Genomic DNA, 26,286 nt, shown 5'->3' with positions numbered 1-26,286 from the left:
AAGACTGATCTTATTAAAGCTAAACTTGTAATACCGTGTAAGTTAATATGTGTATACTTTTTAGTATTTTAGAGGAGATTGTCATAGAAACTCTCATTTTGAGCTATTGCTTGGGAACCCATCGGTGGATATGCTAATAGGCAATTACTTGCTGAAGTCTGGAAGATGGCTTTTAACATTTTGGTGCCAGTATGGATCAGAGCTGCTCCATTGAGCAGTGGTGTGATGTGTTCCTATCAGAGTTTCATTCCTCTACCCCCGATGTTTCATACAATAGCACTGCTCTGGTTTGGAACAATATGGAGGACCGAGACATCTCCCATATTCAGCCAGGTTTGAAGTTCTTGAATGTCCCCACTTTTGCATACTTGAACTTCAGCATCTTAAGATCTGTAGCAAGAACAGCCTGTCCTATGAGATGGTCAGATTGTGTGAGCTAATTTTAGAGTTTCTTACCAAACTAACGGGAGTTCTGCTACAGAGTGGTTTAGCAGAAGTGTTGAGCTTAAGCAATACATGCTGTTGCAGAAAGAGTCAGTTTTCTTCCCCTCCTCCTCCTCCTCATTTCTGCTCTGCCAGATTTTAGCATATGTCTGATATTGCGCTGAGGAAATTTAGGGAGATGAACTGGCACAAAACTAACCCCTGCAAACAAACAGAAAAAAGGATGACTTTCTGTCTCTGACCCAGCTTACCATGGGTCACAGAATCACAGAATCATTAAGGTTGGAAAAGACTTTTAGGATCATCAAGTCCGACAGTCAACCCAACACCAAGCCCACTAAACCATATCCTGAAATGCCACGTCTATGTGTTTTTAAAACACTTCCAGTGATGGTGACTCCACCACCTCCCTGGGCAGCCTGTTCCAATGCCTGACCACTCAGATGAGCTGGAGTGCTAATGCAGGACAGTGCAAGGGGAGGCCAGGGTTTTCCCTTCTTAGGACAGCCGACCAGAGGATGGCTTTGCTGTGGTGTTTGAACAGCTTGCGATGGAGAAGCTTTTTAGATCTTTCTGAAGGCACTCTTGGTCCTCTGTTTTTAGGAGAACACATCCAGTTAATACCTGAATTTCCCCAGCGAATTTTCTCTGGCAATAGACAATGTGAACAATTAAAATGGGAAAGAAATGGATGTTTACTAGGTCTAAAAAACAGATGTCAAACCAAGCCTATAATGAAAAGCAGGACACATGTTAATCAGAGATGCAAATGTGGCTCCATGATTTAATTTTGGGCAGCAGTAGGAACACATATGGAGAGCAAATAGATTCAAAATACCAGAATCTGTGCAGAAAAGGAGAGAAAAGAAGGCAGGTGAAAATAAAGAAATGTAAACAAAGCTGGTATTTTTAGGCAGGATGATGACAGCAGGAAGGACAGAGGAGAATTGACAGATGAATGAAAGGCTGATAAATTTGATGTAATGCTGTATCCTTGTAGTGGTTATCTGTTCTGAAATACAGTTTTCTTGGGTCATTTACTAAGCTCTTCTTCCATAGGCCTGCTGTAAGTATTTGGAGAAAAAGGATGTGGACTCAAATGTAGAGTCTCAATTGCTGCTATTTCTGCTGTTGCTTTTGCTTCTGCCAGGGTTTTGCAGATGGAGGTGAAGGAGGAGCAGCTGCACTCAGGAGTGTCAGTCTCACATGCTGTTTTCTAAGATTAGGGTTCTTTGTTGCTGTTTAGTGAACTGTGATGGGTTGACCCTGGCTGGACACCAGGTGCCCACCAAAGCTGCTCCATCGCTCCCCTCCTCAGCTGGCAGGGGAGAGAAAATGTAATGGAAGGCTCATGGGTCAAGATAAGGACAGGGAGAGATCACTCAGCAACTACCATCACGGGCAAACCAGAAATTTAATTTACTGCCAATCAAATCAGAGTAGGGTAATGAGAACTAAAACCAGATTTTAAAACACCTTCCCGCCCACCCCTTTCTTCTTCCTGGGCTCAACTTCTCTCACCATTTCTCTGCCTCCTCCCTCCAAGCGGTGCAGGGGAACAGGGAATGGGGGTTGTGATGAGTTCATCACATGCTGTTTCTGACACCCCTTCCTCCTCCTCAAGGGGAGGACTCCTCACACTCTGCCTGTGCTCCAGCGTGGGGTCCTTCCCACGGGGTCACAAGTCCTGGCAGCAAACCTGCTCCAGCCTGGGCTCCTCCCCGGGCTGCAGGTGGAGATCTGCTCCAGCATGGAGCTCCATGGGCTGCCGGGGCACAGCTGGCCTCACCATGGTCTTCACCGTGGGCTGCAGGGGCATCTCTGTTCCAGTGCCCGGAGCACCTCCTGCCCCTCCTTCTGCACTGACCTGGGTGTCTTGGGCTGCAATTGCTGCGTGACCTTTCTTTTTTTCCCCCTTCTTAAATAAGTTATCCCAGAGGTGCTACCCACCGTCACTGATGGGCTTGGCCTTGGCTAGCGGTGGGTCCGTTTTGGAGCTGGCTGCCACTGGCTCTATCGGACATCGAGAAGCTTCCAGCAGCTTCTCACAGAAGCTGCCCCTGAAGTTCCTGCCCCTGCTACCAAAACCTTGCCACGCAAACGCAATGCACAAACTAAAATCCTGTCTTAAGCATAATGCAGAAATGGATTCAGTATGTGCAGGTTAAGAGGATGTATCAATTTATCACATTGTGTATCCATGCCCTAGAGTTTCTCATGGGAGAAGTGCTGGGCTGTTCCATGGGGTGTTAGAGGGTCAGCCTGGCAGTTGTCACAGGGCTGCAGCAATGGATTGATGCAAAACGGCTCTCACTGCACAAGGGAGTTTGGTAGAGTTGTTTGAAGTCTGTGCAAATCCTTACATTGACTTTGCTACTTAGATTACTCTTTGGAGAAGGAACTTGAGTCTAGTTTAATGTCTCACTTACTCATGAGTACTAAAGAAATTAAAGCTTATCTCTGAAACAGTTACGCTGCTAAACAACAGAAATTGCAAAGCTACAGAGCACAGAAATAAAGTAGGTTGCATCATAACATAATCCTAAAGATAAGAGCATTTAAAGCTTTGATCTGCTTTTTTTGTTTCCGGGAGTTTCAACAGAAGCATAGGTGTGGTTCTGCAAGGCGAATAGTAATCTCTCTCCCAGGATGAGCCACAGCAGTATGGAGTATTAAGGATTTTTTATTTCTTCTTTCTTCATCACTTTGAAAATCCTTTCCATCAAGAAGTACTTGATTGGAGCAGTCTAACTTGATTCATTTATTTTTACTTCAGTCCAGTTCAGTGAACTTAGTTCCTGTTGGTGAAAAGGTGAAGAAGATAATTTTAAATTAAATGTATTTAATTTAATTTAATACCGTCTTACTGTGAAACAAAAGTAAAAGAGGAGACATGATTAATTATCACACTTACTTTTAATATTAAAGTTCTTTCTGGATTTTGAGGAATTGGCAAATTGGAGGATCATGCAAGAACAAAAATTACTTGATTGTGGTACTGCCACCTGAGTTGCAATTACCATAATGATGCCAAATGTACCTGTTTGTAGCAATTAATTAAAAAAATGATTTTCTACTTAGCTGCTATTCATGATGCCAGTCTGCTAAATATTGTTGTGGTAAACATTTTTGGTGAAGAACAAGTCAGTTTGATGCCAAAGGTTGAGTTTGGTAGTACTTGTCAAATAGTACTTGAAGCCACTTTTTCTTGTTTCTTGTTACTCTTTCCTTGATGCCTTTGCTGGACTTTTCTACACAGCATGTCCTGTTCTTGAGGTGCTCTGAGCTTCTTTAGTTGGACACAGCCACAACAATTGCATGTTAATTGGTTGCCTCAAGCAATGTGTTAATTGGGGAATTGTTATACAGTGAACAAGAAGAAATTATAGTAGACTCTCTTAGACTCCATCAACACCACCTTTTGTCAGTCGGTTTTCTTAGCATGTGTTGTCCTCTTCTGGGCTTTTGTAGCTTCTGTTTTCTTCGCTTCAGAATTGGAAATGTTGATCTGTATCATCCTAAAACTTCCCTTTTTTTAATTTCCCTACCAGCAGTAAGAGTAAAGTAACTGAGGGTTTTCATGTACTGTTTCCTCTGTGAAAGGTCTTTGTGTATCTGCCTGGTAGGGCTGTGTTAGAGGAACCTGCCCTTCATCTGTGCAAAGGGCACTGATGTCCAGCATGGGAATAATTGAATGCTCAGGCAGGAGGAGGACTGATGCTACACACCAGACCTGTTCTCTCAACTTTTTTTTTTTAAGGAGTATTCAACCAGGGTCACACTTTCTTTCCCAATTTTTAATGTTACCATACCGTTAGCCCAGCATGTCTTAAAAATCAGCAAGCCAGGAAACCAGCTTGAGAGTGCCAGCTGTCAGGAATGGCTGAATTTGCAGTCTGAAGCCTAAGTCTTGTTAACACAGTAGAGAATTTTCTGTGGTCATGGTCTTTGTATTTCTTTGGAGGTCATGGCATGGTGAGAAAAGGGTGCAAGCTTCAATAGAAATGAAATCCTATTACAAACCTTATTGTTTTCCTCTTCAAGAACAAAATATTCTACAAGCTTGGGGTGTGTGAAGTTCAGAAATGTCTGTGGAGTGGAGTTGGTGGTAAGCTCTTAAAAATAGAAGTATTCACCTATTTCCCTCGTGTAATTGGAGATGTTAGAAACCAGTTTTGTATCATGTTTTGGCACCGCCTCACTGAGCTAGCGTGGTTCAGATTTCAGGTGACAGCAGTTCACCCAGGATGGGAGTCGGAGCTTGGCAAGTAGCCGTGTCACGCTGTCAGCAACCCGATAACGCTGGTACTCATGTTAAGTAGATGTCATTTTTTTTGTTTCATGTTGAAAACCTGATTCATACAGTACGTGGACTGTGAATGCTTGGTGATACTTGCCCTTTTGACTCTGTGGCAGTATCTGGCTAAGATGGATGCTCTTTACTCTTGACCTGGGTGTTCGCTGCTTGTGCAAGTGGAGTGGGAGATCTGCTGGTGAGATGCATGGTGCAGATGGGCATGGGCATATTCCAGCTGTGCAGTGTTTTGGATTGCAAAGCAGATGCAGGATTACAATCCTTCTTACTCTGTCCTTTACAATTCAGGATCAACACAACTCAGAAGACTCCTAGTCGACTTGGAGTTTTTAAGTTTATTCTAAGGCTGCCCTTGCTCAACATGCCTTTGAGCACTTGGAAATGCACATCCCGTTTCTGCTTGAGAATAAGGTCTTACATACAGTGGTGTGGAAGTTTTTGTTGGATATGATTGGACTTAATGTTATGCCACAATAGTGTAGTTCTCTAGGGATTAAAATGACTGTGGTCAATTGAGTTGTTGGGAGCAATTTGAAGTGCTTCTGGTTTCTCCATTTGGCAACCTTCCTAATCCTCTTGAGATTGTTCTTTTGTAGGAGAAGAAATAAAAAAGCTTTTGATTTTTCTGGCTTTCTTTGAGTTGGTGGATTCAATCTTTCTGTTAGAGAAGTTGGTGTCAGGGTTCCCATTGACTTCAGCGGCGCATGCAGTACAAGGCTTCAAAAAAACCTGTTTTGCCATCTGTGTGGGAACAGACTGCAGGAGGAAGAAGGCTGGCAAGAAAATGTTTAGCTGCTTTTCTGGTGGGGGATGGAGCGCTAAGACAGTTTGTTCTTTGGTTAGCGTGCTTCTGAGCTGCTTCTGTTAAACGTGCAGATGCCTATAGACAGACTCATGACTGGGAACCTCATGCACATCTAGATTTGGTGCTTATATACCAATTTATGAGCAGTTTCTGTCAGAGCCTTTCTCTTCCTCATGTCTACAAGGTTCAGTAGCCAACTCTGCAGCAATGTTCATTAGCTGTAAGTGGAAAAATTACTCAAAGCTCTGGCCCCTAACCTCTTCTGTGCTGTGTGAACAACTTGGAGCCCGTGAGTAGTGGGGTTTGTTGTGGTTGTGCAATGGTGGAGCCTGGGTCTGAGGGGCTGTGGGCTCCACCTCAGCGTGTTCTCACTGCTGGAAAATAAACCAAGCCAGGTGGGTCTGCTGCGGTAATGCAACAACAGAGGGGGATTTTCTGCCGCATAGGTCTTCACTCTGGAACAAACACTAATATGATCACAGAATCATTAAGGTTGGAAAAGACCTTTAGGATCATCAAGTCCAACCACCAACGCAACATCACCATGCCCACTAAACCGTATCCTGAAGTACCACGTCTACATGTTTTTTGTATACTTCCAGTGATGGCAACTCCACCACCTCCCTGGGCAGCCTGTTCCAATGTTTGACCTCTAAAGACACTATGATTTTACTAAAAAAAGAGTGCAGACTGAGTGTTACGCAGCTGAATTGCCCTGAGACACTGCATGTGTACTCCTCTTTCGGACTCATGGCTAACTCAGTCTGCCGCTACAGGCATTTTGTGTGTGTGGAGCCCAGCAGACTTTGAAGTCTGTTGTAGAAAAAGGGTGGTAGGGCTTCACTTTACTGTAAAGCACAGATGATGATGCCCACTTCACTTCTTGCCTTGCTTCCAAACCAGCAGTTGCCTGTAGACTCCAGGGCACAGCTTAATCTGAAGGATTGTTGGCTGAAAGCCCTTGTTCTCAAAAGGGGAGATGGCTGGGAGGTCCTCCTGTTAAATACCCACATGGACGTCATTCACAGGCTCAGGATGATGGCTTATTTCTCTAGCAGCTACAGTATTTGGCAGAAAATTGGGATTAGTTGGGTTTTCAGTCCAATTTAGCAACTGGAAATGAAGGTGCCAACCAGGTTGCTAAAATAAGGCAGAATGTTTACATCTTTCTTGGACAGATTTCTAAGCTTTGTTGCAAAGATACTGGCAGGTGACAATCATTACAGACCTCTCCATACCCTTCTTCTCTTCTCCCGTCACCCTGGGGATTTGAAACGTCACGAAGCAGAATTAGAGAAACAGTAAGTGCAATTGATGAGTAAAAGTGAATTCTAAGTGATCTGGGGATCCATAATACTTTTTAATGGTTAATGGAGATTTCTTAATATCCCATTGGACATTAGCTTTCCGTAGTGCTCTGTGACTGGTATCGAAGGCATTAGCAGTACCTGTTATATATAAAGGAGAATTTGCACCACGTTACAGACAAGGTGCTTCCTCGGCAGGTTTCCTTCTTGGTGTGACCTGCTAAGGCCTTTCTTGCCTTCCCTCCAAGGCAGAGCCTGGTGCTCATGCTGCCCTTTACTGGCTTTTTTCTTCCCCTTTTTTCGCAACATGGGAATGTGAAGCGAATTTCGGCAGAAGTCTCGGCAGTGTTTATAAATGCATCATTTTATCCTTCATTTAAAAAGTTCGCCATTGTTTTGGAAAAGAACTGTAAAAATCCATTCAACTTTTTAATACAGTTTCTTGTGTTAGAAACTGAGCATTTCCTTGGTTTATTGGTTTGGTTTTGTTTTTCTGTTTTCCCTGACTCAAAAGCCGCTGGTTATGTGGGAGTTCACAAAAGACAGCAGTAAAGGGGGGGGGGGGGGGGGGGAAGGAAGAAGAAAAAGGAAAAAAAAAAAAAGCTGAAAAAACCTCAGTTCTTGGAAAATGTCCTTACTTCAAAGCTGAATACATGAAGCAAGTGATAGGTTAAGTTTTCTGGTCTCCTGAAGTGCAGTTTCCAAATTTTTGAAATGTTTCCAATAGTTTGTTTCTCAGTCAATTTTTTTAAGGGGGGCAGAGGCTTATCTTTGTACAGACATATGTATAATAAGGGTTTTTCTGCATTTGAAAATTATTTCAGGTTAAAGTATAATGCAAGTTTAAAATTAAATCCTGAAGAAGCCCATGTAGGTCTAATCAGGGTGAAGTACATTTGTTAAGTTTATTCAACTTTCAGACTGCAGTACTGGGATTTATTGTCTGTGTTTTGGAGCATTGTTATTTTACAGAGTCCCCTATTTGAAATACAGACACATGAGAAATGTAAAAGACTAAATGAACTTCTATCTTGGCAGCAGCTCAAATTTCCAGTTCCCTTCAGTCATGTATTCTCTGGGTTACTGTCCCAAGAGCAATTTGCAGGGAGAGTAACTATATCTGTGCAAGACAGTGGCGAGGCAGTTCTGATTACTCTGGATCAAATGTTACAAGAAAGACTTAATAACTTGGAGAAAAACAAAAGTTTATAAGTATTTGTGAAGAAAGATGTGGTTTCTTTAGGAAGGAAACTTTTATCCTGTTTTATACTGACACTAAATACTTTGTGTTTGTAGTTTAAAGCTATAGTCTATATAAGGTATATCTCATGCACAAGAACAAGAATTATTAAAAAACATTGCTGCTTGATTTAAAAGAAAAAAATGCAGTGTCATCTTTGAGCTACTCACGTAATTACTGTAGGTATGTTTTAAAGGATCAGTGTAAGACATGGAAATAGAGAACACAGAATGCACATTCCTGTGCCGTTCATGAACAAGAAGTGTTACCGATCTGAATATTTTCTGCAGATGTGCTCCCTATAGTGTCGTTAATCACGTTCGACTCCTAATTTTATTTTTTTTAAGGTAAAGTTGTATTTCAGAAACAGACTACCTGATGTTCTAACTTGCACGTTTCCCAGGCTTATTCCATATTCCTTTCACTACAGGATTAAACCATGCGTGGTTTTCTTGTATTCTGGATGATGGCGTGTAACCACTGTTTCAGAATATGACCTTATATTACCACTTCATAGCCTGAAATTGGTCTCATGAAAAGAGAAATCACAGCTGCGTTTGTATCTCAGGGCATTCATACAACTGAATCTAGGCTCTTGTATTAATAAATTACCCTTTGGCTAGTTCCACAGTAAACTCAAGAATGCATAAATTAATTAGATTATTAAAAATGAGTTCCCAGGCCTGTTACTTTGTGACAGTTGTTGCATGGCCCCGAGGACAACTTTGACATGAAGTAGGTCATTTCGTAAGCACTGGAACTTGGAAGTAGTTGAATAGAGAACAGTTACGTTTTTTTCAAGTATATTTTCATGGATTTTTTTTGCTACTGCTTAGGTATGTTTTGTACTGTGATCTACGCAGCAAACATGACTAACAACTCCGTTGTAGTCATATATGTTCCCATTTGAGAGAAAGGTGGGTTGTTCTTTAGGTGAAACTTCTGAAACTAGTTCAGGTAGGTAATTTGATGATTTAAACTCTGTATTGTAGCCCATTTCTATTGACGATTTCTTGCAAAACCCAGGGAAAGGCATTTGTACCTTTCTATACATAGTGATTTTCATAAAGACACTGAATTGCTTAATTTGGCCTCAAGTTGCGCCAGGGGAGGTTTAGATTGGATATTAGGAAAAATTTCTTCACTGAGAGGGTGGTCAGGCATTGGAACAGGCTGCCCAGGGAGGTGGTGGAGTCACCATCTCTGGAAGTGTTCAAAAAACGTGTGGATGTGGCGCTTCAGGACATGGTTTAGGGGACATGGTGGTGCTGGATTAATGGTTGGACTTGATGATCTTAAAGGTCCTTTCCAACCTAGTGATTCTGTGATTTCATGCCTTCAGAACAGTACCCCATCTTTGAGTAGAAATTGCTAGCACAAGATCTGGTTCTTTCCCTGCCAGCCCTTTTTGAGACTTGTTTGTCATGCTTGAGATGAAATACAGCGTTCCATCTTCATCACGGCAGTACAACAAAAAGAAAGGTCAGACTTCGTTGTTTGGTTGTTTTTGTTTTGTTTTGTTTTTTTCTTTTAATGTTTGCTTTTTAAAAAGAATAGTCCTACTAAGATCCTGAAGATCCAGGTCAGGTAGCTGAACCTTCATTTCAGTCCCTTGAATGCTGGTATGGTAGCCAGCACAGTTTTGTTTAAACACCCTGCTTGTATGTTAGTCATCTTATACAGATCATTGACATTTCATGCAGTGATGCGATCAAGAAAGGAGCACTATGCCTCACCTTCCTCCCACTGATGTGGGCTGTCGGAGGGATGGCAGCCTGCAGGAGAATCCAGAAAACCAGACCCAGGTTCTCTAGCTGCTTACACTGTCCCACCTTCTTCAGGTGACCCTTAAAGAGGGAATAGGATGGATGAAATCTTGTATCACGCCTAAAGGAGGAGATTTTTTTTTTTAACTACTTCTGGCTGCCTGTTTTTTCCCTCTTAGGAGGACAAGACGGCAGTCCTTATCCTTTGTACATGGTGTGTTACTTTGAGATAAAAATACCCCGTTAACTTGATTAGGTATTATTCAGTCTCACTGCTCTAATACTTAACCTTATTCCTGCAGAAATTTAATTAAAACAAACAACAACAAAAAAAGCCACCACCTCTCAAAAAAAAAAACCAAAACAAACTACAATCCACAAACAAACTGTTAATTGCTTCTAGCAATGCTGTAGAGTAACAGACAGATGTAGTCTCTTCTTCTAGGTTTGTACTTGAGCAGAGTAAAACTGTTGACAGGCTTACGGTGGCATGACAAAGTGGACTTTGCTGTCTCGCTGTGAATAAAAATCTCTGCCTACAGAGAAGGAGAAGTGCCTGTTGCACTTAAACCAGTAAGTGCTTAAGATGGACAGGGAAGCAGCTTAGAAGAGACTGCAAGCCCAACCCTGTTTACTCTGAGGTTTTACAGTATGAGCAGCTGGATATCCTCTGTAATTAGACAGGAGAGACTTTAGAGATTTGATGTGGTAAACAGAATTCGCCTGGCAGGGTTAAGATTTTTGGTGTGGTTTTCTTATTGCATGCAAACATATTTGTGTTATAAAATCAAGGACTTAAAAGGCGCTGAGGAGAACGCGATTGGCCATGCAGCGTTATTTCTGCTTCCGTAGGCTTCTGCCTTCCCTGTGTGCAGAGGAAGGCACTCGGAGAAAGCCAGTGTGCACGTGTTCAGTTAAGTCTGGGTTAATGCACAGAGCCCTGTGCGTAAGTTATGGTTGAGCAGGCTACCTCACATCTGGCACTTTTCGGATTGCTTTAATTAAAAGGTAAGTGGCAGTCTTCTGTGAAATTCCAGATAAAGAGCACATTAGGGACTTTTAAGAGAAGAGATCGTGTATATTTGAAGCTTCTTGTGGGCGAACCAACCCAACTGGCTGCTATACCAAAACCAACTCATGTTTCTACCACTCTCAATACCAAAAGCACTTGGGATACTATACCAGGATTTTGTATATACCCTGCTCAGAGAAGAGCAGTGAGTACATGTTCTCATGACCAGGAGTGAAACTGCAGAAACATCTTGACCTCTTCTCTCTCTCTCTCTCTCTGTTCCCATCTCCTCCCTGCATCTGTGGATAAAGCTTAGAAGGTTCACCATCTCCTCACACACCCACCTCTGGCTTTTTGTTGTTGTTTCTTTTCTATAGGGTAGGATCAATAACAAGGGAAACTAGTTTGGGTGTTGAAATATATGCTAGCTTTACGTGCTTGGAGGACAAAAAAGAGGAGGCTTAAAAGATGCTTAGGAGAAGAGGACAGAGCCTCTTAGCACAGGATTTAAGAGTCGCAGGGTGGGAAGGCAGATTGGAAATGGGAACTAACAGGATGAATGGATTGGAGTTGGGGTGAAAGGAGTGGAAGTAGTGGGTGAGCGTCACGGCAGGAAACTCTTGAACAGCAGCTCTGTGTGTACTAGTGAAGAGGCTGTGGTGTTGGAAGGGAGGAGGATGATTTGTCAGATGGGCCCCAAGAAATAGTTTTAAGAGCAGTATGTGAAACTCCTAGATGAGGCTGAGGGTTGGCCCAGATAGCTAGTGAGGCTGCAGCTATTAAAAGCTGAAGGATGTTATGGATGGAGGCTAGGTGATGCGACTGAAGATAAGAAGTATTATATCTTTGGAAACTTGTCCCCAGGGCAGAATTGAAAGAAATAATTCTCTGGCCAGTTTGGAAGACACTCAGCCTGGGTTTATTTATTTACTGTAAGTGATTGGGTGCGGTTTTGCTTTTAAGAATTGATTACTTCTGTTTTCTTTCAAACTGCGGGGTTAAAAGGCTTCTCTCTTCCCAAGTGGCAGCTTGAAATTAGTGCAAATACCTGAGATGTTATGCTGATTAAGTTGTAGCAGCAGATACCTGGGACTTGTGGTACAGGGGCAGAGCTATTCCTTCGTCTGTCACCTTGCTCTTTCTCAGATTGGCCTGCGACAGTAGATTTGGAAACTGCTTCAATGCAGCTGGTGCTGGGATTGACTCCGCTTTCGCAGTTCTCTTGGAGCGGGTGAAGGACTGCCTGGGTTACAGAGAATGACAGGAAAGGTTGGGGTGCCAACCAGCCCTGTAGCTTTGTTCCTGCTTGTAGAAGTGCCTGCATGGTTGAGAAGGCCGGGACGAGTGGCCGAGCTTGGCCAGGCACAGCAGGGCATAGCTGAAGCAGCAGAGGCGCAGCAGAGAAGGAAGGGTGTTACTGCTGACCATGGCAGTGTGGTGGGTCGGAGAGGTGGTGGCCCCCAGGCAGGGGCCTGCTGTGGGGAGAGGCGCGGCCTGTGTTGGGCAGCACTGACTGTGTAAACACGCATGGGCAAAAGTGGAGGAGACCAGGATGTGGTGGTTGGGAGATAGCCCATGTGGCAATATACAGGCCATCTCTTGTGAAACACAACAGCTCCTCTCTGCAGATTTTGGACCTCTCGGGCTCTCCAGAGTAGTCGACCACACACAGCACAGTTTTGTGCTGGTGTGTTAAAAGCTTTTGAAAACTTGTATGGCTTCTGTTCTCCACCTCGCTTGTCGATGCGGTACGGGGGTTACGCTCTGTGTCCATGCAAGAGGACTGCAGAGCTGACATACCAGAGGTCTACTGTGCTTTACGGTTATAGCGGGTGTTGTTTCCTAACCTGTGGTTAGCCTGCAGGTCTGATCAAGAGTCATGGCTAGAGTAGCCGCACAGAAAGCGAGGGTTACAAGTCATAACTCGGGCCAGCAGTTGCTGAAAGAACAGGCAAAAAATTAGGATAGCTGGTTGGAGTGAGTTGGGAGTGCATAAATATAGTAAGCATCCATAGTTGCATGTGTTAAGTGTGTGCAGTTTAATGTTTGATTTTGCGTTATTTGTATACAAGAGAGTTCAAGGGATGGTCTTTCCACAAGAGTTTTTTTTGAGGCTCATGCTCTTTTTTTTCATGGAGGTTTTTAGTTTGACATAATTTGTAGCCTTTCAGTTACGTGACTTTGCAGCAGTAAGTAAAAAAAAAAAAGGGGGGGGGGTGGAACCAGCAAACAACCAGACTCTAAAAATTCCTACTTCTCAAGTCCTGGTAAGTTTAGATTTTAATGTATGAAGATTCAAAATTACCTTATACCAACATCTCTATAGTAATGTAGAAAAGTAGTTGTAAAAAACAGTAATAACTAGCGTATTTGACATGAGACATATAATAACTCGAATCTGCATGTAGCTGTCTGTTTTGCAGACACAGGCTGCAAGACTGAGAACAGGGCATTTCATTCAGGGCTGGCTTGTGCTTGTGTCAGTGCTGCTCATGTGATGCCACTGCTGCTGCAGCTGATCTGGACAGCTGGGACTCTGCAGCGTCGCTGCTTCTGAAGTCATAGGTTGGAAAGTTTGCAGAGACGCTGCGACCAGAAGTAATTATTGTATACTACCTCTGCGTGGACGTGCCAAATGCTTGAAAAATCACTGCAGCGTCTCTGCTGCTCTTCAGTAACGTATCTGTGCAAAATACTGGGACGCAGCTTGTCCTTCATTTCTTTCTGTGGTTTTAATACATAGGTTGCTTTCTGCCCTCTAACAGGAAAATCCTCAAGAGGATTTTATTTATTTATTTAAAGACATACTCTAGAAAGGAATATAAATAGTTTTGATCCAACTACAATTTGTTAATCTGGAACTGAAGGCTTTTTTGTAAAGAAAAGGGCGTTCTCCACAAGCGATTTTAAGGCCCCAGTCTTCCTAAACACTGGTTATTAAGTGTGTGTATTCTTTTGTGCTTGCAGTAAATATTAGCCGAGTACTTCACTGAAGTGATAAAAAAATTCTTTGTCCAGTTAAAGTGCAGAGGTCAGTGGTTACCTGTGTCACATCCGTGATTTTTGTTTACAATTTAAAAAAGCAAGTTATATGATAATTTCTGTGAACAGTTCGTAATGTTAATGTAACATTAATATTGTAAGGATAGAATATTAAAAAGTTGCATGCCCCACTTGGAAGGAAACTTGTCCACAGACCAACTTGTTTTGTTGTTTTTTTCCCTTTTTTGGGGCAAGGTGAGGGAGGACAGCAGACAGGGAGAATCTGGATGTAATCAAACTGTATTCTGGTTTGAGTTATCCTCCCCTTTAAGTAAATCAAAGCATTCAAATGATTACAGTTGCTGCAGAAGGCAACTGCTAAAACCACACTAATTTTTATTATGACTATTTACAGCAGTGATTTCTTCTTTGTTTCTTTTATCTATATGAATATTCCTTTCTAGGGTTTCTATGGTCAGCCTTGCATTTAGTTTTTAATATAGATACTGTCACTGACTGCCTGAGACAGATTTCAAGCAGAATGCTAGCTCATAAATACCTGTCCGATCTGGGATGCATTAGCACCAGTTCTTGAGCGGCATGTTGCAGAGAGACTGTACAATGTGCATTCCAAGAGACTGAGCAGCCTTTTTTCATTGTGAGAGCAGAGAGTTGAGCTTTACATTTGAATTCAAGCTGATTTCAGTCTCGCCACGCCAGGTGCTGATGCATAAGGTAAAGGGAAGATCTAGAAACCAAATGTGTGATCTAATTTAAGCCAAGGTATTAGGATTGGGTACAGCAAACAACTGAAGGATTAAGAAAAAAGAATAGAAGGAAATTATAATAAGAAAATGTGTCCACTTCAGACTGTTGCAATGTTTGGTGGCAGTTAAACTGATACACATCTCTGATTAGGAACAGTCAGAATTTAAACTGATGTGGGATGCACTTTGGAGAAAAATACTAAGGTGTTTAAATAAAAAATGGCAATTGATTCCATGTTAGCTTTGCACCTTAATGTCCAGTAATTTTTTTTGCTTCTTGCCCAGGTTCTCTGCCATTCCAAATTGTTGGTGAAGATGGACACCTATTCCTGATTATGCTTTACATTCTTCAGTCTAAGATACTGTTTGTTTCTTCTTTTTTCTTTTTTTTTAATTCATGTTAAAGTGTAACACCACCCTGTATTTTACAAGTGGTGTCTGTACATGTGTGTATGTGCAAGTTGTGTGCATGTGTGTGTTCCATTTAATGGTTTCCATGGACGGAACATACTCCATTAAGTAACTTGGACTGCTTGTTACTCTGAAACTGAATCTTGTTCTCTTCCCTATGATGATTCTGCTTTTGGAATATACAGAAGGTCCTTAAGTTCAAGCAGATATAAGAATAAATCTGTACCACTAATTCCAATCATATACATTATGATAATACTTTAAGATTTATGTATACTTATTTCTAGTATTGTTATTTTAATTGTTATAAAATGCAGAAGTAAATTGAAATAGCTTTACTAACCCTAATCATCAGCTAACCTTGTAAACCTCTCAAAAAGTTTTTGAAAATACGATAAAAGCAGGAAAATTCTGAATGATCAGTTACTCTAGAAGATGAGGGGCATAATGAATGATATCAAGAGGTGAAATACTATGCTTTTGAATCTAAATGTCTTCTAGTATCAGAGATGACTATGTCTCATATGATTATGCTCACGTATTGCTTCAAGGTTGCCCCAAGATGTACAGAGTTCATTTGCTTCTGCTGAGCATGTATGACTGGGTGGAGAAACCTACTTAGAGTATCATATATCGGGGACTGATTTAAAAAAAAAAAGATCTCTCCCAGAGACTTCAGTTGCATTTAATGCTGGTGTTTGAGCGCTGGCAGAAGTTACCCAGAGAGGTTGAGGAGTCTGCATCCTTGAGATATTCAGAAGCTGTCTGGACACAGTCCTGGGCAACCAGCTCTGGGTGGCCCTACTTGAGCAGAGGAGTGGGGCCACATGACCTCCAGAGGTCTCTTCCAACCTCAACCGGTCTGTGATTTTGCCTGGATCAGGATCAAAGATGGCTAGCATTGTTCATTGGATGTGTTTCCAAGTATCATCGTGATGGCTGGATGGGAGTAACCTTGTTAGGTTGGCATTTCCTGTTTTAACAGAGAAACCTCTAGTAGTGGCTGGGCTACTTGGAGAAGCTCCCTCGTGGCCACAGTTGTTCAGTCTCAGTGCTCAGCAACTCACTCTTGTTAGCTATTTGTGATAAATTAAGACGTTCACAAATTTAAAATTTCTGAAGGTGGTTGTAAACTGCAGCCAGGCTTGGCTGTACTAAATGGACTCTTCGTGGAGTCGAGCACTTCCTCCGTGCAGGATACGTGATCTCGTCATTGCTCTTTGACTCGTCTTTGAACTCCTCCCAATTTATCCAAGTCCTCCTGAACCACTGCCCCGGACGCTTGGCCTGATATTCCAGGAAGGGCCTCGCCCCCGCTGGTCCCAGGAGCCATGCCTCCCTCTTGCCTGCAGCGTACGGCGGGGAGCTCTCGTTGGCCGGTGGCTGTGAGCCGCTGCCCCAGCCGGCCCTTCCCCAAATGGTCTCCCTGCCCCACGTGAGCGGCCAGCGCTCCCTGGGCCTGAGAGACCTGGGGATCCATCTGCCTGCACTGGCCGTGCTGAAAGGCTTCTCGGCTGGTCTTCCTTCTGCAGGCAGGAGGGGTGGCTGCAATGGTGGTGGCCTGTCTGCTTCTTTGCTTTAAAGTTTTCCTCTGCTGTGTCATCTTGTTTTTCCCATATTTGTTTCAAAATAATCCCTAATCTGTTAGGTAACACATATTTGACTAGTTTGTTGTAACACTGTCATAGTTGGATCATCAACACCTTTGTACGTAGCCAGATCAAAACTCCCTTTCTTCCATTAAGCACATTTACAATTTAGTCCTAAATCCATGTGCCGTCAGACTTAGTAGTGGTAAACACGAATGTAAACAGGATTACATTAAATTCTGAGTAGCCCGAGTGCAGAGGCTTTTTAGCTTTTTGTTTCTGAAGTCAATATATAAGGAAATTTAATCAGGAAAATTGAAATACATAAAGATCTAGCTGTAACTTTTGGTTGCCAGTTAAAATTTTTAGATTATATTTCTTCCACCACTTCTTTTTAAAATATATTAAAGGAATTACTCTGCAGCAAGTTATGACAACGTTGGAAGTTTGGATCTCCTGTAACTTTCTGGAGCTGCTCGCTCTTGAGTCTCTAGAAGGAGCAGTGGTTCATTAGGGACGCTATAAATAAATACAAGTCTCATTTTTCTGTGCTAAGTAGGTCCCACTTCATTTCAGAGCAAATACCTTATGTAACTCTAGTGAGGGGAACTTTCCTCAGCGCATATACGCATTGCTGGCATTAACCTATTGATAATGACATTCAAAGCCTGTTTTCTCTTGTGAAGAGTGGACAGAGCTTTGTGTGGGCTGTCAAAGGAAATTAGGAGTTTAGTAACTGATGTAGAAACAGAAGAAGAGGCTTCTTTGTATTTTTTTGTCCTTGTGTGCTTTTGTCAAATATTGTTAACTACTTAGAATCTGGTCCACTGTACTAACCAAAAGTTAAAACTACAGGTTTGGGAAATAGTGAAAATAAAAATAATATATTTATACACCCCCACCCCCATCTTATTATTTCAATACATAAGGAGCTACAGTAGTAGTTCACTCTTGCTTATTAGGAATTCACCTCAGGAAAGCAGCTAAGTGTGTCTTTGTTCTCATAGATCAGAATCCTATTTTCTATCGTTTTAAAGCTGTGTACACATTCCTGTGGATGCATAAATTGCTTTGAGGTTTTTTCTTAATTTCTTTTTTTAACATTCCAATCCAACCATTGTGCAGGTTTTTTTTAGTTGTCTTCATTTAAGACATTTACTTGTCTCTGTGACAGGTGACACTTAACCCTGAGGAATGTTAAAATGTCCATGATGAGAATGTGTCAGTGACACTGAGTGATATATCAAGCCCATGGTTTGTGACGGCACATGGTATTATGTAACTGTGGGTTGTAGTTATTCAGATGTGATGTCTGTAGATGTATGAACTTGGAAGAGTGTAGTATGATGACTAAAAGCAGTGTCCAAAGAAAATGAAATCTTTCTCTAGCATCATGCCTGTTAGCTCTGGAGGCAGCTACGGCGCCTTGCGGTATAATATTTACACAGCAGTTGAGGTGTGAAATTTGCCGCCACGGTGACATCCTAATCGGTTTTGGCAGTGCTGTGACAAGTCAAGAGCATGAACATGTGCAGACCTGTTCGGTGGAACTGGTGGGGCCCAGGAGAAAAGATGAAGAGATTGAAGAGGGAAGGGGAGCTTTCCCTGAATTTGCAGCCTTGCTGTTTCACTTCAGAGTTCCGTATTGGAAGCACTGATGGAGCAGGCGGAGCAGCAAGTTCCTCTGGAGCTGCTTTCTGTGAGTAGTGTAAAAATGGTAGTATATCTGTAATGTGGATGACGACCATCAGCCCTGGTCACCTGCTGAGAAAAAGAAAAAAGCAAAGCTACAATCTTCTGAGCGCAGGAAACTTTTACTCTTAAATTTTCAGTTCTACTGTGTGGGCTTCCTCTAAGTGGACTGTATCTCACGTGCTGCGTTCACATACAAGGTTGTGTCTGACACCTCTGCGCACGCTTTAACCATCCACTTTAGTCAGCTGAGGGTGCTGTCAAAGCTGGCAAAAAAACTTATCAGATGGCTTCTGTGAGGTGCTTATGGAAAGCAAAAAGCATCTAATTTAAAAATACTCTTTTGTAGTAGAGGGCAAGGGTGATATTCAATCTCTTTAGCATAAAGTGTGTGAAGTAGTGTTTCTTTCTCTAATAATTTCCTTGGATTTGTTATTGTACCTGGCCTTGTTCTGTGCATTAAGCTGTTGATGTAGTTCAATTTTACAATTATACTATCCCCTTTTTGTCTGTTAATGAAAGTAAGAAGTTCTTCCCAAGTACTTCCAATCATGCTTTCATTACTTTCTATTGTTACCACTCCCATGGACAAGGCCACATTCATTCAAAGACTACCAGTCTCAAATCTGAAAAGGCTGTACTGTTGTGAATTAAGGTATTTTAAAGTTTGAAACTTTTACTTGAGCTGCAGTTAAATAGCCTACTTGCTTCATTTTTTGTCACAGTTATATTTTAAACTTGACGCCTGGGGGGAATGCCAGGGGGCCCTGGCCCATTGGGATGCTGTGTGCTTGGGGGGCGATATGTGATTGAGACGAGTCCTTTTTTTATCAGGGAGCTGTTGAGGATCTTGCAGTGGTTTTCCAAGCATTGGTGTCAGACTCCCAGAATTCACTGTGTCTTAACCCAGCTCTCTTTAGTTGGGATAATGTTCCTTTTCTGCAGGGTGTTTTTGGACCATCTCCAATTACTTATTTTTCCTCAGGCTTGTTCCTAGTTCTGTTTTTCTTTTCTGCTGGTAGGTATGAGTAGACTGTAGTTTTCAGTCCACCTAAATCCTCAGACGCAACATACACAGAAATTGGTACAGTTTGCTTGAAGAAAGGCAAAGGAAAACTAGTCCCTTCTGAGTTTGATGTTAAGGCTGATAGATTGCCAATTTGAAAAATCAAAAGCAAGAGCCATAGGCTGTGCTAGCAACTAGTGCGGTGTGAGGAGAGTTGGGAGTGTGGAATGAAGCAGCTGGGGCTGAGCATCTGTGCTGGAAGCATTTTGCCATCTGTGCTTTGGTTAACTCTACCCCTGTGGCATGGACTAACCACCTATTAGGGGTGCTCCTGGATCATGTCTTCCCATTTGATTTTATCCACAAGGAATCTGTTTTGCGTGCTCTGAAATCCCTCCACAGTGTGAACAGCAGCGGAGTGTGTGGTAATTTGTGAAACAAATTACTCATGTAGGTGCACGCGTAGAAGGTGACTGGGAGGTGGGTCTGCACAGAAGGTCAGTGACTAAGACCTGCCCTTGGCAAAAGAGATCAGATGAGCCATTACTGACAGTAAAATTAAAAAAGAGAGGTGGGGTAACGGGACTAAGGGAGATAAAAAGACAAATATGTTGCTTGATCGAAGTTGTGGCTTGCCAATAAATTACTCATCCAGTTTGCTGGTAAGTGCACATGCTCATACGATGAAGTAAATATAATACACAGCAGAAGAGGGAGAAGATACGAAAATTAGTATTGTATTGTGATATCCATGCTACAAACATGCGTAACAGTATTGCATGACCCAGGGTGCATACTTGTGATAACATTTGTCTTTTTTTATACTTCTACTGTTAGGTCTACCCTGAATTACAAATCACAAATGTTGTCGAAGCCAACCAGCCAGTTACGATCCAGAACTGGTGCAAGAGGGGATGGAAGCAATGCAACGGTCACCCACATATTGTGGTTCCCTACAGGTGTTTGGGTGAGTGAGTTTCAGTCTGGTTTTTTTTCCTGCTCTTTGTCTTTTCAGTCTCTTCATGAAAAAGATAGAGAATCTAGATAAGTATATCTTAGGGAAGAGCTATGGATGTTGTCTGTCTGGACTTCTGTAACACCTTTGACATGGTCCTCCACAACATCCTTCCCTTTAAATTGGAGAGATACGGATTTGATGGGTGGACTGTTGGATAGATGAGGACTTGTTTGGATGGTCGCATCCAGAGGGTAGTGGCCAACGGTTCAATGACCAGATGGAGATCAATGACAAGTGCTTTCCCTTAGGGGTCTGTATTGGGACCAGTACTCTTTAATATCTTCATCAGTGACACAGACAGTGGGCTCAAGTGTACCCTCAGCAAGTTTGCAGACGACACCAAGCTGAGTGGTGCAGTTGACACACCTGAGGGACAGGATGTCGTCCAGAGGGACCTGGACAAGCTTGAGGAATGGGCCTGTGTGAACCTCATGAGGTTCACCAAGGCCAAGTGCAACCTGTAGCAGGGCAACCCCTGCTATCAGTACAGGTTGGGGGATGAAGGGATTGAGAGCAACTCTGCTGAGAAAGACTTTGGGGATGCTGGTGGATGAAAAGCTGGACATGAGCCAGCAATGTGTGCTCGCAGTGCAGAAGGCCAACCGTATCCTGTACCACATCAAAAGCAGCGTGGCCAGCAGGTTGAGGAAGGTGATTCTGCCCTTCTACTCATCTCTCATGAGATCCCACCTGGAGTCCTGCATCCAGCTCTGGAGCCCTCGGCACAGGAAAGACATGGACCTGTTGGGGCAGGTCCAGCGGAGGGCCACTAAAATGATCAGAGGAATGGAACTCCTCTCCTGTGAGGACAGGCTGAGAGAGTTGGGATTGTTGAGCCTGGAGAAGAGAAGGCTCTGGGGAGAGCTTATTGAAGCCTGCCAGTACTTAAAAGGAGTCTTGTAAGAAAGATGGGGACAGACTTTCTAGTAGGGCCTGTTGCAGTAGGACAAGAGGTGATGGTTTTAAACTAAAAGAGGGCAGATTTCGACTAGATCTAAGGAAGAAATTTTTCACAGTGAGGGTGGTTGCCCAGAGAGGTGGTAGATGCCCCATCCTTGGCAACATTTAAGGTCAGGTTGACGGGGCTCTGAGCAACCTGATCTAGTTGAAGATGTCCCTGTTCACTGCAGGGGCGTTGGACTAGATGACCTTTAAAGGTCCCTTCTAACCCAAACTATTCTATGATTCTGTCTCGCTATTATCTTCTCTCAGGTGGGTTTTGTCCAATTGTTCAGTGCTTTGGAACTGCATTAGCTAGAGAGAAAATACTCTTGCTCTTCCCGATACTATTTTCATGACTGACTACAAACCAGGCTTCTGCTTACTCCCATGATTTTCTGTCCTCTCCCCTCATTTTCTCCCATAGCGATATGCATGTGTGCACCCAGGTTACATTTTTTTGATTATAAGCTATCCATCTTTTCCTTAACACATTTTTTCCCATTGTATTTTGAATATCTGGTACTTAGTCTCTTAGTGTGAAAGACAATGGGAATCTGTGTTTATTGAAAGCAAGCAAAAGCTAGATTATTAAGTCCCTTGTTTCTTTCTGCAACTTTATTTTTGTAGCAGTTGCTTGCTATTCTCTCCTGTGTCCTTGGTGCTTTGAATCGATTCACCAATTTAGAAGGGAGGTTCAGTCCTTCATGTTCTTGTTAACCTTCTCTGTTAGCTTTCTGTCAGTGTTCAGAAGACAGGATCATATTAATTTGTTGTTCTCGTTACCATTCTAGATACTAGAATGTTTTCTTGAGATTATTCCGTGAGCTATTTTAATATGTTGCTTTACCATTGCCATTTGAATTGTGATAAATTGGCTGCCTAGTTTCGTGTTTAAATGCTGGAGTTCAGCGTCAGAGCTTGCTTTTCCACTAAGCCAGGGCAGCTGAAATACTGTGTAGAAAGCAACTCAGGCCAGTTATTCCATGGAAAAAAAAAAGAAAGAAATCCATAAAAAATGCAATATTTCTAGAACTTCTGTTCATTTGTATAGAATAAGTAAATCACGTGACACGCTCTGCCTGATGACCAGGCCGTGAGTGTGCCCATTTAAAAAGATAGGACCGCAGAGTAACTAACAAGCATGCTACCACTGTGGTCAAAGGTGCCAGAACAGCAGATGTGCAAAATCTATATTAAGAAGTATCAGGGAAATTTTTTGTTCAGTGAAGTTTCTAGATCTGGTGTTTGCATGGGTACAGAATGGGTGTTTCTAGACCTGTGGTATATCATTGTTGTTGCTACTGCAGGTAAGAAGGACTAGTTTATTCTGAGCGAAAGTGTTCAGGGAGAGCCCAAATTCAAGACTTTTGGTGGTGTGAAAGACCTTCCTCTGCTAATACGAATCCTGACTGTGGGAAGGAACCTACTGCTTTTTGCATGTTTTCCAGACTTCTACATGAGTTGTGTTGTTCACTTACACCAAAATTTTTAGTGCTAAAAGGGGCATGATCTTCTACCCATTTGTTGCTGTGTTTTCTTCAGTTTTCTATAGTCAAGGTAAAAACATCAGTTTGTAGTGCTGGTATACTTGTAGAGCCAGATAAGCAACTTGTTAGAGGTGGGGCAGCACTGCAGTCTCACCTAGCTTCATCATGATACATTTGATCAGATTCCACTTGAGTACATGAGCGCTAATTAGAGATGTGGCCAAAGATGACACTAGTGGAACTTTAAACACTAATTTTTATTGTTTATTGTATTGTCATCATAAGCAAAGCTCTCAATTATCATAGGGGAGCTAATCTGCTCAGGACTCTCTATGCTTATGTAGATTTGGTCAGTGCCCTGGAGAACTTACAACCTGATCTAAGATAGAAGACAATGTCATTGTAAGAGCAAATGAATATAAATTGACCATGAATAAATTGAATTTTGAAATTGTAAGGAAGTTTCTGGAAGAGTAAGGTGCTCCAAAAGTTTTCTGGTAAAAGGAATAACAACTCTGATAATTTAGAAGGAAGTTCATGAATTTATGAACAGGACTATATGCAGTTCTCTGCAGGAGTGAGGAACCGGACTTGGACTTTTAAGGTGTCTTTCCTGAACTGTGGTTTAGAATGAAAAATTTTCAGGAACTTGTATGTCTGCTATCTTAGGTGGCAAGGTAGGCTTTGCTTGCTGGAGGCAAAAAATTTAAAGACATTTAAGCACCTCATGCCATTAATGCTTTGCCCTTAGCTCCTGTTTTATATTTTAAAATCCACCCCCCATATGCTTTTTTTTTGGTCTGATTTCCTTGTAATTGAGGCTTATGCAGTTGTGTCTGCCTGCATTTATGTGTTTGTTGTCCTTCTCCTGTGCTGCTGCCCTTCATCTTTTGACCCTGACTAGAACAAAACTAATAGAAGCAAAAGCCTTAGATACTGATGTTCCCATGAATTTACTGTGGGAAGAATGGACACATAATTATTTCCATTGGAGGAAAAAATGGTGAACATGGCCATTATCTATTATTTCTCCATCAACCAGCTCTCTGCTTGTTGTCTATGGTTAAAGTTGGACTTTCTTGCATGTGGTGAAAGTGTGTTAGATAAGGAAGCTGGAGGAGTGGGTCATTTTCCTGCATGTGAGGCTGAGGGTACAGCTATCATGGGAAGTTGGGCTTGCTTAGTACCCAGCAGCTTGGTGTTCATCTGTTGCTAGCAGCCCACATTGTCCTCTCCTGTTGGCTTGCTGCCTTCATAGTGGTGAAGCTGATGAGATGAACAGATCCTCTGAAATGAGAGGAAGTCTTGACGGAGGGAGGAAAAAAAAAAGTGTAGGTTAGGTGTTTTAGCAAAGATTGTTCATTTACTTTTCCTGTTGGACAGTTAACCCTTTTAATTTATTATTTTGATTTTTCTGTAGTCTGAAAGTTGTAGTCAAATACCTTGAATGCTCTTGCTGCCTTGTATGTCAAGGGGGTAGACTGGGCAGAGAGTTGAATGAATTCAGTCTGTCAGTGTCTCATGGCTTTGACAGATTAACTTTTTTTTAATAATTTTATGCAATATCATGTTAGTGGTTTTTTATTTTGGTAACTACTCTTGTAGCTTGCACAAACAGCTCAGTATGGGGATACTGATTTTATTAATTATCACCATAAGTCATACTATGTCTGACTTGGAATACTTTTTCCTAAATCTTCTTTTTTACAGACTTAAGGAGTCCTGAGAGCTTTTTTTTCCCTTTCTTTCTCTCCTGCTATTACTTCTTCAGTGTTAAAAGATAATTTTTTTTTTTAAAATTAGATCTTGTCTGTCAGCTCTGCGTGTGTCTCCACCATCCTTGGTGTGGTAGCTGCTGGCGGGCAGTTTCGGAAGTCGGGCCCTGACAGTGCTCATTCCTCAGTAATTTTAGTAGAGTGGTAGACCCTTGATGTAGACCACCGTTAAATCCATTGGCTCCAGCAAGAATTAAGATGCCAAAAGAAAGTTTGGCAGTGGGCAGCTGACTGTGGGGTTGAGTCTTACAAATTCTACTTTGCTGTGAGAATCACTTTCAGTATCTTGAGTCAGCTTGTAGTTTCTTCCATCTTGATATTTGTTTTCCACAGAGGTGAGAAACACCGAGTGACAGAAATGTGTCTGCTTTCAGGCCAGAGCATCTTCGCAGTCCATTTGTGCCCCAGTCTTCAACCAAGGCTTTCTGAGATGTGTAGAAAGCATATCACTACGGCACTTGGCTGCTCCATTATTTTTTTCTCTTTGAGACTTGTGCATGATGGCAGTTACAGCAGCTATTTGTAGCAGTATACTTTAGTAATGTTGATCAGATTTATTAGATTACACAGCTTCATATTTTCTTTAAGTGGATGCAACTAAAGCATGAAAGCAGTAATTTAAATTAGGCAAAATGCAAGCCCCTTATTTGAGTCAGCCATGTGTCTTTGCAGTGACCACATAAATATGCCCCCTAAAAATGTTCTAATTGACCCCAAAGGAGAAAAGCTTACTAGTTTAATTTCATATTAAGATATAATTTTGTGCCTGTGTGCACAGGGCATTGCAATGTTCTTAAAATGGCAAGCTTTAAGAATTGCTTCATGCAATAAATCTGATTTACTCATGTATTCTTTGCATGCTTCCAGGGACACAGGAGATTACTATACAGTTTCAGCTCATTGAAGAGGGGAAGCTTCTTGTGAAAAGAAAATTGTTGAGTAAATTTTAATTACCTTTCTGAACACACTGAAGGCATTTGCCTTAAAACTATCTTTATTTTTATCTTCTTGCTTATAGAAAATGACATCTTCCAATGTGTGCTTATTATGGCTTAAAGCTCTATTAGCCACCTTATGACAGAAATTGGAATCTGGGTGGATATTTAGGTCTCTTGAGTGATGGTGTCAGACTGCTGTCTTCAAGGGGAAAAAAAAAATCTGGGATTTGAGGTTTTTCTTTAGTAATATAAAGATTAAAGGGTGAAATTATGCTATGTGAGTGACGAGTGTGCTGCTTGACACAGAGACACGAATGTGCTTAGGCAAAGATGATGAGCCCTAAGACGTGCTGGCAGAAGAGTGAAGATCTGCGGCGCTTCCTTGGCACGCTGTCAGGTGCGCGCACTGGCATCTTCACGCCTGCTGCACGCAAAAAGCAGGTGCTTTTAAGACTGAGCCCTCCAAAGTGGTGACAGTAAGCTTGCTGTGGGGCATGGGCTGAAGGGTTCCATCAGGCAGTGCCAAGAAGCCCATGATTTCCACTTTGTTTTATGGAAACTGTTCTTGAAAAATACCCTGGCCGCAAACCTGGCCTTAGTAACGTTGGAGCGAGGTCTGCCACCAGCTGCAGCAGGAGGGCCCGATTTCTGCCTGTGTTGGGGCAGTGTGGGCTGTGAAATGAGGTAACTCACTCCGTGTTTGCAGCTGGCAGCAGGAGTGGGCATCCTTGTCCCAGTGCCGTGATTCTTTGAGTACGTTGGATAAATGTATGGCTATGCTTTCGTGAAT

The 26,286-nt window shown here is 42.2% G+C and overlaps 1 protein-coding gene across 5 annotated transcripts in view; it reads left to right on the top strand.

Moving 5' to 3' along the window:
* APP (amyloid beta precursor protein) overlaps positions 1 to 26,286 on the top strand; it is a gene marked incomplete at both ends in the record, with an annotated part of 237,102 nt that overhangs the window by 63,905 nt on the left and 146,911 nt on the right. For all 5 annotated transcript variants that reach the window (XM_082010909.1, XM_082010908.1, XM_082010907.1 and 2 more), the window contains one exon: positions 20,174 to 20,303. In XM_082010909.1, coding sequence (XP_081867035.1) covers positions 20,174 to 20,303 — 130 coding nt within the window. The remainder of the gene's footprint in view (positions 1 to 20,173; positions 20,304 to 26,286) is intronic.

Source organism: Phaethon aethereus (genome assembly GCF_964289735.1).
Source record: "Phaethon aethereus genome assembly, chromosome: 1".
Classification (NCBI taxonomy): Eukaryota; Metazoa; Chordata; class Aves; order Phaethontiformes; family Phaethontidae; genus Phaethon; species Phaethon aethereus.
Note: the sequence above shows the minus strand (reverse complement) of the source record. Positions and strands in the feature narration are given on the sequence as shown.